The sequence below is a fragment of the Hypanus sabinus genome, chromosome 3 (assembly GCF_030144855.1).
Source record: "Hypanus sabinus isolate sHypSab1 chromosome 3, sHypSab1.hap1, whole genome shotgun sequence".
NCBI classification, from domain to species: domain Eukaryota; kingdom Metazoa; phylum Chordata; class Chondrichthyes; order Myliobatiformes; family Dasyatidae; genus Hypanus; species Hypanus sabinus.
The window spans coordinates 65,207,770-65,225,117 of record NC_082708.1 but is presented as its reverse complement, the minus strand read 5'-3'; the positions used below and the strand labels follow the sequence as shown (position 1 = coordinate 65,225,117).

Genomic DNA, 17,348 nt, shown 5'->3' with positions numbered 1-17,348 from the left:
TCTTAGCAGCTGCCTGTGGCAGAGTTCCACAGATTCACTACACACTGGCTAAAGAGCTTCCTCTTCATATGCATTCTAAAAGGATTCCCTCTATTCTGAGACTGTCCTCTGGTCTTAGACTCTACCACCATAGGAAACATCCTCTCCACATCTACTCTATCAAGGCCTTTCACCATTTGATAGGTTTCAATGAGGTCATCCCTCATTCTTCTGAATTCTAGTGAATACAGGCTCAGAGATATCAGACACTCTTCATATGACAAGCCATTCAATGCTGAAATAATTTTCGTGAACCTCCTTTGAACCCTCTCCAGTTTCGGCACAGGGACCTCTCCAGGGACCCAAACCTGTTCACAATACTCCAAGTGAAGCCTCACCAGTGCTTTACATAGCTTCAACATTACATCCTTGTGTTTCTATTTTAGTCCTCTTGAAATGAATGCTAACATCACATTTGCCTTCCTCATCACGGACTCAACCTACAAATTAACCTCTAGGGTGCCCTGCACAAGGACTCCCAAGTCCCTTTGCACCTCATATTTTTGTATTTTCTCTCCATTTAGAAAATAGTCACCCTTTTCATTTCTTCTACCAAAATGAATGACCATACACTTACTGACACTGTATTCCATGTGCCATTTCTTTGCCCATTCTCCTAATCTATACATTCTACAATCTCTTTCCCCAAAACTATTGCCCCTTCACCTACCTTCATATTGTCTGCAAACTGTGCAACAAAGCAATCAATTCCTTCATCCAAATCATTGGCATATAATGTAAAAAAATCAGTCTCAACACAAGCCCTTGTAGATCACCGCTAGTTCCCTGAGACCTCATCCTTAGCAATCAACTTCAACATCTTCCCAACTACTGAGGTCAGACTAACTGGCCCATAGTTTCCTTTCTTCTTCCTCTGTCCCTTCTTGAAGAGTGGAGTGACATTTGCAATTTTCCAGTCTTCTGGAACCATTCCAGAATCTAGGGATTCTTGAAATAACATTACTTGTGACTCCATGGCCTCTTCAGCCACCACCTTCCGAACTCTGGGCTGTACACTATCTGGTCCAGATGACTTGTCTATCTTCCGACCTTTCAGTTTCCCAAGAACCTTCTCTCTAGTTAATGTAACTTAACGCACTTCATGCCCTGGACACTCGAAACTTCCACCATACCGCTAGTGTCTTTCATGATGAAGGCAGATGCAAAATACTTGTTCAGTTCATCTGCTATTCCATTGTCCCCCATTACTACCTCTCCAGCATTGTTTTTCAGCGGTCAGATATCCACTCTTGCCTCTCTTTTGCACTCTATGTATCCAAAGAAACTTTTGGTATCCTCTTTAATATTATTGGCTAGCTTACTTTCATATGCCATCTTTACCTTAATGACATTTTTAGTTGCTTTCTGTTGGTTTTTAAAAGCTTCCCAACCCTCTAAATTCCTACTAATCTTTGCTCTATTATATGCCCTGTCTTTGGCTTTTATGTTAACCAATGGTTGTGTCATTTTTCCTTCAGAATACCTCTTCCTCTTTGCCTTCCAAATTGCTTCCAGAAATTCCAGCCATTGCTGCTCTGCCTTCATCCCTGCCAGTGTTCCTTTCAAATCAATAATGGCCACCTGATCTTTTGTGCCTCTGTAGTTCCCTTTACTCCACTGTAATGCTGATACATCTGACTTTAGCTTCTCAAATTTCAGGGTGAATTCAATCATATGATTACTTGCCCCTATGGGTTCTTTTAACTTAAGCTCTGTAATCAATTCTGGTTCATTGCACAACACCCAATCCAGAATAGCTGAACTCTAATGGGCTTGGCCATGAGCTGCTCTAAGAAGCCATCTTGTAGGCACTCGAGAACTTCTCCTCCTTGTAATTGATTTGCATTTTTAAGGCAGCAGTTTAAAATACTGTTGTTATTCTGTACTATGCTACCATAAAAAGGAATTCCCTTGGATATGGGAACAATGGCTTATATACTGTAATTGACAGAGGCTATTAATTATTCTTTGCATTTCCTTTAAAATGGAAATAGTCTCATATGCACTGCATTTAGATAATTGCCTTAATGTTTCTTATCCATTTGTCATTTGAATTGTACACTAGAAAATTAATTAAATATGTATGTTCCTTATCGTATAAGTGACAATCTTCCTCCTATTCCAACAATATAACCAACTTTCATATCTTATCTAAGCTAATTATGGCTTCTACAGTAACATCAAACTAATTTATATCACAAAAAGCAGGGGTCCCAGCATCAATCCCTACCGAACACCACTGGTCACAGACAGTGATATCCTATTACCCAGCTGATTTTTGAATCCTATTCTGTCATACTAGTGACTAGTGGGGTACTGCAAGGCTCAGTGCTGGGACCCCAGTTGTTTACAATATATATTAATGATTTAGATGAGGGAATTAAATTCAGCATCTCCAAGTTTGGATGACACGAAGCTGGGCGGCAGTGTTAGCTGTGAGGAGGATGCTAAGAGGATGCAGGGTGACTTGGATAGGTTAGGTGAATGGGCAAATTCATGGCAGATGCAATTTAATGTGGATAAATGTGAGGTTATCCACCTTGGTTGCAAGAACAAGAAAACAGATTATTATCTGAACGGTGGCCGATTAGGAAAAGGGGAGATGCAACAAGATCTGGGTGTCATTGTACACCAGTCATTGAAGGTGGGCATGCAGGTACAACAAGCGGCGAAAAAGGCAAATGGTATGTTGGCATTCATAGCAAAAGGATTTGAGTACAGGAGCAGGGAGCTTCGACTGCAGTTGTACAAGGCCTTGGTGAGACCACACCTGGAATATTGTGTGCAGTTTTGGTCCCCTAATCTGAGGAAAGACATTCTTGCCATGGAGGGAGTACAGAGAAGGTTCACCAGATTGATTCCTGGGATGGCAGGACTTTCATATGAAGAAAGACTGAATCGACTAGGCTTATACTCACTGGAATTTAGAAGATTGAGGGGGGATCTTATTGAAATGTATAAAATTCTAAAGGGATTGGACAGGCTAGATGCAGGAAGATTGTTTCCGATGTTGGGGAAGTCCAGAACGAGGGGTCTCAGTTTAAGGATAAAGGGGAAGCCTTTTAGGGCCGAGATGAGGAGAAACGTCTTCACACAGAGAGTGGTGAACCTGTGGAATTCTCTGCCACAGGAAACAGTTGAGTCTGGTTCATTGGCTATATTTAAGAGGAAGTTAGATATGGCCCTTGTGGCTAAAGGGATCAGGGGGTATGGAGAGAAAGCAGGTACAGGGTTCTGAGTTGGATGATCAGCCATGATCATACTGAATGGCGGTGCAGGCTCAAAGGGCCGAATGGCCTACTCCTGCACCTATTTTCTATGTTTCTTTACACACAGTTCTCAAGACAGGATAGAAAACTGCTATTTAGGTAACTACATAAAGTCCATTTGGAAATGCATGAATAACCTCTGAGGGGAGGACTCCAATCGTGAGCTCCAGCCTCTATATTGTCCAAGAGAGATCGCTCATAAAGGCGTTATGGACCCCATTACATTGCTCTCATTGCTACCATCAGGAAGATTGTACAGAAGCATGAAGGCACACACTCAACATTTCAGAAACAGAAAAATGTCCCTGATAATCCTCTCAACTGTTATCACAGTCCTTTGTTGGAACTTCTGGTCCTAAGCTCCACTGCTCCCCTTCCAGATGGAGATGCAGCTTGTCGAGGACACTCATGTTGCTCCTGTAAAACACAGTTAAGATGGGGTGGAGGTGCAGTGAAGCCTTGCTTGCTTCAATTTTCTTCGGAAGTGGAAGCATTTGTGTGTTCTTGTTCAAGGAGGTGATAATAAGGGACCAGGTGAGGTCATCCATGATGTGAACTCCGAGGAACATGGTGCACTTATCTCTACAGAGGAGCTGTGTATTCGCAGAAAGGGATGGTTCATCTGCACCTTCCTGAAATCCACAATGATTTCCTTTGTCTTCTCCATGTTCAGGTTTGGGTTGTTCTTCTCACATCAACCCACCAGCCATTCCATTTCCTTTCTAAGCTCCATTTTGTCATCATTCTTGATGAAGCCAGCTACTTGATGACACAGTTTAAGCTGGATCTTGCAACACAGTCATGCGTCAGCAGTGTGAACAGGCTCAAGCTGAGCACGGCCATGGGGTGGGGATGCCAGTGCTCAGCACAATGGGATGACAGATGTTTCTGCCCACACGGACTGACTAGTCTTGCTGTTAAAAAGTCCAGCGTGCAATTGCAGAGGGAGGTGTTGAGGTCCAGCGAGGACAGTTTCCCCACCAGTTTCTCGGGTATGATTGTGTTGAATGCTGAACTGAAGTCTATAAACAGCAGTATGGCATATGAGAGTCTATTTTCCAGGTGTGAAAGGACAGAGTGGAGGGTAGAGGCTATTGAAAGGGTCCAATGTAGCCGGGAGAAAGACTTTAATGTGTTCCATGACAAGCTGCTTCAAAATATTTCATAATGTTTGATGTTAATGCCACCGGATGATCATCATTACTGTTGCCTTCTTTGGCACCTGAATAATGGTTGCACCCTTGAAAACTGAGGGGAAAATGCACCTGTGTCAGCTGGTATATTATCCCGACTTGATATTTTATCAGGCCCTACAGTTTTGTGTGGGTTGACTCTGGCTGGGGTCTTCCTCACTTCTACTTCAGCCAGACAGTGTGTCTGCTCACCTGGGGGAAGGGGACCTTCCTCACCAGCACTTTGTTCTGTGCATCAAAAAGGGCATAGAAGACATTCAGCCTCTGAGGGAGTGAAGGATCCTGGTCACACAGTGTAGACTTGTAATCTGTAATCCTCCGAATTCCCTGCCACATGTGCCTCATGTCACTGGTATGGCAGAAGTGGCTGTAAATTCTCTGAGATTTTCGCCCTCCGGGTGGAGCGGGAAAGCACAATTCTTGCTTTCCTGAGAACTGATACCCAAATGGATATCAACCATTTGGTAAATTGTCTAAGCTTGAATTTCTTATTTGCAAGATCATTCACCATTCACAATAGAGTTGTTCAAAGCCAATTGAAACTTCAAGCCTGACAACCAATGATATTTTCAAATGCCGGCAGTCCTGCTGAAGGGTTTCGGCCCAAGACATCTACTGTACTCTTTTCCATAGATTCCGCTTGGCCTGCTGAGTTCCTCCAGCATTTTGTATTGCTTGGATTTCTAGCATCTGCAGATTTTCTCGTTTGCACTGGCAGTGTCTTTTGGGATTATGTCTCTGGCAAATCATACAGTTGCTGCTACTCTTCTTGCAATGGTTGAGAATCCCCCATTTTCAATTATACCTATCATCGGCTTTTATAGTCTTGCACACAGTGTTTAGTGAATCCTTTCAGCCTCAGATGTAACTGCACTCAGATTATCAAAGGAATTTGGAAAGTATTGGCAGCCTGATCACACTGAAGTGCTAGGTGGCAATAAAGATCTGCTGTTGCTGCCTTACCAAAAGAGGCAGCTCATTTGTTCCCTCTAATTATTTCATTCTTTCCATTAGTATGAGCCACATAGTTTATAACAGCTATAAAAGTAAGTAATTGAAAAGCAGGAAAAGGTTCATAGTTAGTTCACTGCTTTATTGGAGTTCCGAAGTGAGAAACGCATGTAGTTTCCTGAATTGTCCATTGTCATGTGCTACACCTAAGGAATAATGAGATTTGGTGTAATTCACTGTAATTATTTACAGCAGCACCAACTAGCTGCAAGGATGTAGACACTATTATCCTTTGTCTGTTCTTTCTGTGCCTTTTCCTCCTTTAACTTTTGCTCACTTTCTCTGCTTTTTTTTAACAGGATTCATCTTTTTTTTGCATTTCACATCTGCATTGAACAATCACAGACTTCCCTGCAGTCTTCTCACATTTTTCTTTCTCTAACAATGCCTGCAGACACTCACTTAGTCCATTTCACCCAAACAAAGTTCTTCTCAACATACTTAATGCTTTCTGGTCCATTATGTACTAGCATGGACACTACCAGAGTCCTTCAGAGGTCCTAGACAAAGAATTTTCAAACCACACAGACACACCTTTCCTAATTCCATATCTTAACAACACACTTACTGAATTTTCCTGTGCTTCGTGAGGGAGAAAACCTGGACCATGTCAGACTCCGGCAGGAGACAATCCGGATCACATCAGCTTCTTTTAATGCTGTAGCTTTCCTGTGTTGACGACCTTGACTAGGTGTTGGCATAATTCAAGTACCCCACATGGGAAAATTTGTGTGTCAGCAGCAGGCTCGGCCCCTTGCTGTCTGGAATTTAGGGGTGATTGGCTTCCGGAGCCGAATTCCTTTCTACCGTATAATGAAGCCAAGGATTAGCTCTCTTGGTAGAATCTCCAAGTAACTTACGTCACCAATAAAATAATCGGGCCAGAGCACACAGACATTTATGACTCAAATATAATTATTTTACTTGAGCACAACAAGAACAGTGGCCCCTGTCACCCATGCTGTTCTCAAGCCAGGAATGAAAACTGCTATTTTTATACAGAATCGGTTTATCTGTGATGGATATTGAACATTTGGTAAATTGTCTATGCTTGAATTTCTTACTTGCAATTTATTCACCATTCACAATAGAGTTGTTAAAAGGCAATCGAAACTTCAAGCTGAAAAAACGATGATATTTTCAAGTTAGTATTCCTGTCTGGTCTGTTCCGGTACCCCTACTGTGCAAAGTTGAAGCTATACTCTTATATGTTTGTTAAGCACTGCCACAGTTATTCTTGCCCATCTGTCTGCAATGGGCAAGATTGGCTCCAGTGGTGTCCTTTCAAAGGTCTCCTTGGTTTGGATTTGACTACACGCCACTGCATTCATCCTTGCCTGCGTGTTGTCTTTGACCCTTGCCTTACCACAACTTCCACACTTCCCTGGGGATTTATCAAGCTTTATGCATTTCATAACATTTAAAACCTTCTTAGTGTTGATCTGTTCCAGATTATATACCTCCAACTTCCTGAGCTCTTGATCTTCAGTATCGTCTTAGGAATCACCAAATTTTGACAAACTTCTATAGATGTGTGGTGGCTACATCACAGTCTGGTATGGAAATACCAATGCCCTCAAAGAGAAAATCCTACTAAAAGTAGTGGATAAGGTCCGTCAAGGGTAAAGCCCTCCCCACCATTGAGCAAAGCAGCCTAGTGGTTAGCATAACACTTTACAGTACCAGTGACCTGGGTTCAATTATTGCCACTCTCTGTAAGGAGTTTGTATGTTATCACTGTGACTGCAAGAGTTTCCGCCAGGTGATTTGGTTTCCTGCTATATTTCAAAGACATACTGGTTGGTAGGTCAATTGGTCATTGTAAATAATCCCATGATTAGGCTCAGGTTAAATCAGGGGATTGCAGGGCGGTCGGCTCGAATGATCGGAAGGACCTATTCTGCAATGCATCTCTCTATCTCTCCCTCTCGCTCTCCCTCTACCACTCTTCCCCACTCTCTCTCCCTCCCTCCCTACCCCCTCTACCTCTCCCTCCCCTCCCTCTCCCTCCCTGCCTCCCTCACTGAACAGTTCCCACAATCTATGGACTCACTTTTAAGGATTCTTCATCTCATGATCTCTGTATTTATTGCTTATTTATTTATGATTATTTCTTTCTTTACGTATTTGCACAATTTGTTGTGTTTTGCACACTGGTTGAATACCCAAGTTGGTACAGTCTTTTATTGATTCTATTATGGTTATAATTCTATTATGGATTTATTGAGCATGCCCACAAGAAAATGAATCTCAGGGTTGTATATGTTGACATTTATGTGCTTTAATAACCAATTTCGTTTGAACTTTGAAATTTACTACAAGAAGCCTGACTGTCTGTTTTCATTGTATGAGCCATTTAGCTGCAACTATCATGGACTCTGTTCCGTGACATAGTGTTGAACTCTACCCAGAGTGCTCTCACACCTCACTCAGAGTTCATTTAAAATGGATAGATTTCTGTGCGATTCTGCACTTAACTTTATGTTTCAATGTACATGTGATAAGTAAATCTGAATCTGATGTGAATTAAGTGATAGAGATGAGAAAAATTGTAGAGGTTGATCAGCCACAATCTTGCTGAATGGCAGATTTTAAATGTTTACCCCTGCTATTTCTTTTGTTCTTGTATTAATTCTCCAGCTCCCTCTGAAACACTGAGTAAATGAGATGAAGGCGATTTTCAGTATTCATGGGTAGTTGTTGACTTTACATTTATGGATATGAATTTCCTTAATGATTTCACTCTTCCAAGTTTTGCATGCAATAAGCATTTTATTTCCTGTAAAATTTATCACTAAGTTTAAATATTGATATACATATGGTCACACATCAAGCTCATTAAAATAAATTAGTTTCAAGTTGCCAAGAGAGTCTGATGCATATATTTGGAACAATGTGTATCAACTTCAATTATAAAGTTCAGTGGAGTTGATGGAGAATCCAGATGTCCTTGTTTGTAGAACCATTCTTCAAACTGAAGCTTGGTTTACCTAGCTGGGCTTGATTGGGAGAGAAATAAACTAAATTACTGGCAACTTGAAACATCAGTTTGTGATGCAGTAACACTTTCACCTTCACATGAACTAATGATTCTAAAATAAGAAATGTAATACCTATAAAATAACAGATTTCAACATTGTACTTGTGACAGGCCATCTCAGCTCTGCTTCACGTGGTTCTTGTTGTTCATTTTTCTCTCCTTGACCAGTAGGTTGCTCAGTTGCTTGAAGCAGCATAGCTTGGCCTTTTACATGCAAAGTCCTCTGCTCAAATGCACCACACTCTAAATACTTGAGGCAAATTAGAAATATTTTTCTCAATTATATAATAACTTTCTTAAGATTGTACCAAATTCCAAATAGTCTATGAATATGATAATCTGACCAAGGCCAGCTGCTTCTCCATACTTGTAGTCCTGTAAAACAGGATTGAGCTGGAGGCCAACACAAGGAAATCTGCAGATGCTGGAATTCAAGCAACACACACAAAATGCTGGTGGAATGCAGCAGGCCATGCAGCATCTATAGGAAGTACAGTCGACGTTTCGGGCCGAGACCCTTCGTCAGGACTAATGGAGGCCAGCCTGCCACGGTCAGATTATCAGACACATTTAACAATTCAAATTCAAATATTTTAAAAATAATTGTAGTGTACTCAATGCAATTTTAGTACTTTAAGATAAAGACAATGTAACATATGGGAAAATAAACCCTTTATCAATCAAGTGCTTATAGTAAAGCTGAGTGGGCAAATATGAAGTACATCTAGACTTTGAGCTCAGGATGTTTGTTCTTCAGTCTTGGATGAAGCCTAATGGAGGAATGGGAAGTCCAATATACTGACAGGAAGATGATCTATAATTTTGTGCAAAAAGCCCACTTAGCTGGCAGAGACACGGGTGTGGTGAATTGCGCAATGTCTGAAGCCGGTTCCTATTTCAGCCTTTTAAGATGCTTTCATTGATCTTGTGCATCGAATGGAAGTTAGAAACAAGCTGAGCTCAGTGGAGGTTGTTGATGGATCTATGCAACAGTGGGCAAAATGCAATTTAATTTAGGCCCATTAGGGTTGATGATTGAAAGTTATTTGAAGTGGGTACCAAAAGTCTGTTAAAGGAAAACTGGACTGTTTCGGGAGGGAATTCTAGCCCTGGGAGATTCAGCAAATGAAGGCGCACTGCAAATTATGCAGTGTTTAAATAGGGGATGTATATGGGCAGAATCGGTGCAGAGGCTCACCATCAGTGGCATCCCTACTAGTGGAAGAGCAGAAATAAACAAGGCATCAGTATTTACAAAGTAAGCAGTCATCGATTTAAGACAGATGAGGCTGGGGTTCTCTATGTGGTGACATTTGAAGCTTTTTCCTCAAGTTAGTGGAGCCAACATTTGAATAATCTTAAAGCAGAATTAGATTAATTCTTGATAAGCAAGGAGACAAAGGTTATTGTGGATAGATAGAAATTCAGAGTTGAGGATACAATTGGGCCATTTGTGATCTTATTTATTTATTGTGATACAGAATAAGGGCCTTTCTAAGCCTTACAGCCATGTCGCCCAGCAACCCCTGATTTAACCCTAGTTTAATTATGGGACAGTTTACATTGACCAAATAACTGACCAACTGATACATCTGTGACTGGGAGGAAACTGGAGCATCTGGAGGACATCACAGTTGCTGGGAGAACATACAAACGTCTTACAGTCAGCGATGGGAAATAAAGCTGGGACTGAGCTGCTGTAAACCGTTGTCCTAGCCATTATGTTACCGTTCTGTCCATATTAAATGGTGAGGATGTAAAGGTCTTTGACTGGTATGTATTTTCTGGGAATTAATGGAATCTGGGCATGAGGGAATAGGACAGGGAAATGGTGCTGAAAGCAGAAGAACAGCCGTGACTTTGTTGAATGGTGGAGCAAGCCTGCCCTCTTTGCCATTTCCTAATTCACCTTCATCTACAATTATCTTATGATTTACATGCCACAGATAATGTAAGAATGCACCACTTACACTCCACTTCTGCCAAATTTCAATCATCCTTTTTTTTGGTAGACAAGAACATACATCAGATGTTGGTTGGTTTTACAATTGGTGTAAAGGTAGAGATTCTGTCACTCCCAATTTCCATGTTCTGATAATGTATGCCATTTAGAGGATAGCACAGATCAGCATAAGTACCAGGAAAGATTATCATAGGCCTCAGCCACTAGAGTGCGGTGTTACATTGCATTCAGTGAAGAGATTTAATGAGACAATCTTTAGAAAATTGATACATTTGAATAATGTAAGGCAAATGAAACAAAAAGAGAAAACGCTAGGCATGTTAGCAGGTCAAACAATACCCACGAAAAGGAAATAGAATGAAAACTTAAGGCCACGAGCCTTTGACAAAACTAGAAAGGTGAGAAAGTGTTTGAAGTTGCAGAAAGAGCAGTCAGACATAGAAAAGAGAGTACATCTGTGATAGAGTGGAGACCTAAGCTATCGGGGCAGCCATTACTTTTAGGTACAAGCGATTAGAAACTGGTGTAAACAAAGGAACAAATGAAAACAGAAATTTCCTGCTTCGTCTGTAGGGGGCAATATAATGGCTATCCTAAACTTGTATTAAGTATTGAGTGCAGAACACAGCAATGTGCTACTCCTTAAATTTATAATGGATATCACTGTAAATAGTAAGATGGCCAAAGAGAGATCAAAGTCTGAAAGTGTAGGTGACACAAAGCTCAACCACTTAAGAATAGTCAAACGGTAAAAGTTTCTCATCTCTACTGTCGTGAGACCAATATACAATTAACATGAATGAATTTATCTGTATTTCTTCAAAGGAGAAACAATATGGTGATCCATTTTGACCTTCTAAAAAATTAACTGCATTTTGATCTTGTCTTTATGGAAAAGAATAACATTCAGAAAATTGATTGAGCTTGAAAGGCATGTAAAAAGGGCAATGCTATGAAAATTGTGGGGGATTTAAATATGGAGGTAGATTGGTGCTTGATTCCAAGAGAGGGAATTTGTAGAATGCCTCTGAGATAGCTTTTAAGAACATCTTGCAGTTGAGAATGGCAATTCTGGATTGGGTATTATATAATGACCTAGATGATCAGGGAGCTTAAGATAAATTAACCCTTAGAAGGTCGTGATCATAATATGATAGAATTCACACTGCAGTTCTAGAGGGGAAAGCTAAAATCAGATGTATCAGTACTGCAGCAGAGTAAAGGGAATTACAGAGGCATGAGAGAGAAGCAGGCCAAAGTTGATTGGAAGGGGGCCCTAGTGGGGCTGGAGTTTCTGGGAGCAATTTAGAAGTCACAGAAAAGATGCACCCCATAGATCCCAAAAATAGTATACTACAGTTAAAATGAGACAACTGTGACCGACAAGGAAAATGCAAGACAACATAAAAGCAAAACAGAGGACATATAACAACAAAAGTTAGTGGAAAGGCAGAGGACTGGGAAACTTTTAAAAACCAACAGAAGGCAACTAAAAAAGTCAATAATGAGAGAAAAGATGGTATATCAGGGTAAGTTAGCCAATAATATGAGAGGATACAAAAAGTTATATAAAGAGTAAAAGAGATACTGGAGAGGTAGTAATGGGGCACAAAGAAATGGCGGATGTACTTAAGTATTTTGTGTCATTCTTCATTATGGAAGACACTAGCAGAATGTCAGAAATGTGAGAGTCTGGGGGCAGAAGTGAGACTAAGGTAAGGTAGTCTGAAGGTAGGTAGTCACCTGGACCTGATGGACTACACCCCAGGGTTCTGAAAGAGGTGGCTGAAGAGATTGTGAAAGCATTAATAATGATCTTTCAAAAATCACTAGATTTGGGATTGGTTCCAGAGGACTGGAAAATTGCAAATGTCACTCCACTTTTCAAGAAGGGAAGGAGGGAGAAGAAAATAAATTTTAGGTCAGTCATCCTGACTTCAGTGGTTGCAAAGATATTGGTGTCTATTATTAAGGATGAGGTTTTTGGGGTACTTGAAAGCACATGATAAAATAGACCAAAGTCAACATAATTTCCTTGAGTTTAAGTTTTAAGTTTTTGAGTTTTAAGTTCCTTAAAACTTGCCTGACAAATCTGTTGGATTTCTTTGAGGAAATAACAGGCAGGATTGACAAAGGAGAGTCAGTGGATATTGTTTATTTGGATTTTCAGAAGGCCTTTGACAAGGTGCCACACATGCGATTGCTTAACAAGATAAGAGCCCATAGTATTATAGGAAAGGTACTAGCATGAATTGAAGATTGGCTGGCTGGCAGGAGGCAAAGAGTGGGAATAAAGAGGGCCTTTTCTGGTTGGCTGCTAGTGACTAGTAGTCTGCCGCAGAGGTTGGTCTTTGGGACTGCTTCTTTTCACGTTATATGTCAATGATTTTGATGAAAAAAATTGATGGCTTTGTGGTCAAGTTTGAGGATGATACAAAGACAGGTGGAGAGGCAGGTAGTGTTGAGGAAGCAGGGTGTCTGCAGAAGGACTTAGACAGATTGGGAGAATGGCCAAAGAAGTGACAGATGGAATATAGAGCGGAATGCATGGTCATGCATGTGGCAGAAGGAATAAAAAGTTGTGGACTATTTTCTGAGTCAGGAGAAAATTCAAAAATCAAATATGCAAATGGACTTTGAAGCCCCCACGCAGAATTCCCTAAAGGTTAAGTTGCAGGTTGAGTTTGTGATAAGGAAGACAAATGCAACATCAGCATTCATTTTGAGAGGATGAGAATACAAAAGGAAGGATGTAATGCTGAGGCTTGAAGAGACATTGGTCAGACAGCACTTGGAGAATTGTGAGCAGTTTGGGCCCCTTCCCAAGGAAACGATATGCTAGCATTGGAGAGGGTCCAGAGTTGGTTCATGAGAATGATCCCAGAAAAGGTTGACATATGAAGAGTGTTTGATGGCTCTGGGGTGTGTACTCTCTGGAGTTCAGAAGATTGAGGGGGGAGTGATCTAATTGAAAACTTCTGAATATTGAAAGGCCTAGTTAGAGTGGATGTGGAGAAGATGCTTCTTATAGTGGAGGAGTCTCGGACCAGATGGCACAGCCGCAGAATTGAAGGGTATCCATTTATAACAGAAATGAAAAATATATCTTTAACCACAGGGTGGTGAATCTGTGGAATTCATTGCCACAGGTGGCTGTGCATACCAAGACTTCAGGTATATTTAGGGCAGAGGTTGATAGGTTCTTGATTAATCAGGGTGTCAAAGGTTACAGAGAGAATGCAGGAAAATGGGGTTGAGAGGGATAATAGATCAGCATGGATGAAATGGCAGAGCAGATTTGATGGGCAGAATTTTCAAATTCTGCTCCTATGACTTAGTGTATTATAAATTTTATTCTCTTTATAGCTTAGAAAATGTAAAACATGACAAATATGAATAATTTGATAGTGTGGGTTAATGATGTAGTTAGAACTATTTACCAAAATGCTGATTTCTTAGCAAATCAAGAACAAACAGAAATATAGTCTTTTGCAAAATTTTAATTATTGTTTCATATACAGTAAAACTTGGGACTTTTGTACTGGACTGGCAGATTTTGCAGCCTATTAGATGTTACTAATATTAAAATTCCAACCCACTTTTAATTGTTCTTCTATGCAGTAATAAACTAACTTTTACAATGCACCAGGTGAGTTTAAAAAGATTGCAAATAACAAAATCTGTTGAGTTTAATGGCAATACAAGAAATGGGGCCCTGTTGAATTTAAAAGAGTGGTGGGAAACCATATCCGTTGTGATAAATGGAGTGCTACCTTCAGGGCCCTGGTGAATTAAAAAGGAATTTGCTGATGAGAATCGGAGTATCTAGGATACTTCTGATACTAGGAGTATCAGAACAGGGCTCCAGAAAGCCAAGTCTGAACCATCAGATTTCCAGACAATGGGATATCTTACTGTAATGTGTTTACTCCCCAAAGCATTGTGAGTTGACGCAACATTGAAAAGCAGTATATTTTATGTATGTCACTATTTGTAAAATATGCAATGAAAACAAAATGCTGAACACACTCAGAAAGTCAAATAGATATTTGTATGCATTTTGAGAATTATAATGTTTCATATTCCTTTCAGACTTTTAAGTATGAGATGATACCAATATAAGAAAAGGAATGTGGACAATGGAAAGCTGGTTAAAGTGAGGCCACATCACTATGTGCAGGTAAACTGTCAACAGGGAATTAAAGTATCTGTTCAGGACAATGGATGTTCACAATACATTTCCCCATTATATAATGATGGAATTATATTCTAACTTGTCCAGATTTGTATTTGTGTTACGACCCATTTTAACTTTTCCTGACCAATAAATCAATTTTTTCACTTAACATTAATTGGTGTACTTATAAAAATGTATTCAAAACTGGGGTTCCCAAGTATTCTACATAATATGAAAATTAATCTTGAACTATACTGTATAATGCATCTCTATCACTAATGTACTCTGTGCAGCAGTGCTGATATGGTTTTTTAAAAAATATTTTGATTTATTTAACTAACCTCCAAGAAATTTTCATCTTCCTGCAGCAAATATGTGAGATTCTGCGATACAGACTCGCTTAACTGGAACTGCATTTCTTCATCACTTTCTGTCTTTTCCTTTTTTGAAAACAGCTGCATTGAGGAAATTTCCTTCTCTACTTGTGGGACTGTTTTGCTCTTCGGTTTTGGTAGTTTAAAGTTGATATCAATTTCTGCAAGAGCAAAAAAGAAATTTAACGTTTTTTTTGTTATGTTAAAGGCAGTGGTGGAAACAGTTGCTGTTAAGACGATGAGCTTTAACTCATGTACAGTACTAGTGAGGTAGTATGTCTCAACCTGACTTCAGGTGGTTTTTCCAGCAGGTTTCAATTAATCTGAACTCGTGCCTCTGAAAATCAAAACATCTTCCCATGTACATTTTCAAACCTTCCCTGCTTTTTAAAGACTTCTATAAATTCTATCTATATTTTTAGATTAAAAAGTGGCCATGGTCTGCTCAGAGTATCAATCTCATTCTATAGCTTTTTTTCTTTTGTAGATCGTAGCTGAACATTGAATTCTAAATGTGGTCTAACCCAAGCAGTAAATAGTTAATATTACAATTCAGCTCTATTTCTCTAGAATTGGCTGAGCAAAGAGCTATTAATGGTGGAGGTGCACTGTTTGCCTATCTCATAGTTTATTAACTTGGTTAACTACTTCTAGTGATCTGTTTACCAGTACATGTAGGTCTCTTTGAATCTCAACCTCATTTTAGAAGTAGTTAGGCTCTTATTCATCACTTTTAAATACCACAACTCATTTGTCTATATTGAAATTAGTTCATTGTTTAAGATCCTATTCTACTAGTTTAACAACTTCTATTTTGTTGCAGTTGTCTTCTCTGTATTTCCTAAAATTGGTGCCATTCTTTAAATCCTATTGTATACATCTGGTTTCATAAAAACTTAATGCAAACAGTGAAAATTAATATTCCTGAATACAAAGGACTATGGATGCAATTTTCTACTCTTAATCGGAGCTGGATTTTTTCTGCACTGTATTACCTCCTCTGTGGATCCACTGATCTAATCCTCCTCTTATGAGCTTATCTTCTTTTTCCAACATCTGTTCTGCATCTGCAGCTACTTGCTCAGAAATAGTTATTATTCCTATGATGTGGGTGACACTGTGGATAACCTAGAAATGTGAGTACAAGTCAAGCAAATTGTTCTAATTGGTATAAAGTCAAGCATCTTGAAAGTTGATTTGGCCATATCCATCCATTTCAGGGTTCTTTTTTCCTTTCAAGATGGTTAATTGGTTTTAAGGTTTTGGGAGGGGAATCACTTTGCCACAGTGCACTCAGGTTTTGTCCTCTTACACCAAAATGTTGCTACAGGTGGTTTATTTCTTGTCAGTAGTTAGGTGAAGATAGCTGACTTGCCTGTTGTTTACAGGAAGATGAAATACATGATCAGAACAATGTTTATGCCCTTAACTAGTTTGAGTGGATAAACTAGCCTTGATTCTATTCTCCTACCTATCCTTTGTTGAGAAGCTCCATGAGAGATTTTGTTTCTCGTTTTGTACTATTTAATCCCAGCATTTTTGAGATCTGTATTTGATTATTCCCAATTTCCCATCTATATGTAGCTCTGGTGCCATCCCATAGATAGGACCACTTTCAACATTTTGGTTAATCATACTTCTATCAATTCATTACTACCTCATTAGTTTTCTCTTAGTGTTAGATGAGGAAGTTATGACTTATTCAGTACTGAATGCAATACTTCCACCACTGTTTTCATCTTTAGCCCCATTATACACCCATGCTTGCTTCTTTTCCACCAACTCATCCTCGGTGTTTTAAAATTCACCTCTTGGATTAAATGCTCATTCCTTCCTCCAGTAATTCAGTGATCTTTTTGCTTCCCTCAGAACCTGACAGATTCAATCTTGGAAATTGCTCCTTAGTGTACCACTTGCCAATAGAGTGCCACAATGTCTAATAACTTTCATAATAAAAGTAATTACTACTTTCACTGTCTTTATGAAAAATGGCTAAGATAAATCAATTAGTGAATTCAAGGTTAAGCAGGGTTTTTCTGTGACTGGGTTTTTGTAATGTGATGCTGTTCAATTCAGTTCTTTTGAACACTACTAATTAGATCTCTATATATCACCTTTGGCTAAAAATAAACCTTGAAGGTACTCAAAGCAATTCAAGTTTATCAAATCCATTATCACATTTCCCACCACTGGGAAGAGGAACCTCAAACATTGAAATCATGATCATTTTTGAGAAATAAGACATGCCTAACAATGGTAACTATGGAGGGGTTTACTTGTTG

At 39.6% G+C, this 17,348-nt stretch overlaps 1 protein-coding gene across 1 annotated transcript in view; it reads right to left on the bottom strand.

The window, feature by feature from the left end:
• The window catches only part of ccdc83 (coiled-coil domain containing 83), a 113,089-nt gene that overhangs the window by 10,449 nt on the left and 85,292 nt on the right, over positions 1 to 17,348 (bottom strand). The window contains exons 10-11 of the mRNA XM_059964540.1: positions 15,034 to 15,227; positions 8,626 to 8,802 (exon numbers count right to left, since the gene is read on the bottom strand). Coding sequence (XP_059820523.1) covers positions 8,626 to 8,802; positions 15,034 to 15,227 — 371 coding nt within the window. The remainder of the gene's footprint in view (positions 1 to 8,625; positions 8,803 to 15,033; positions 15,228 to 17,348) is intronic.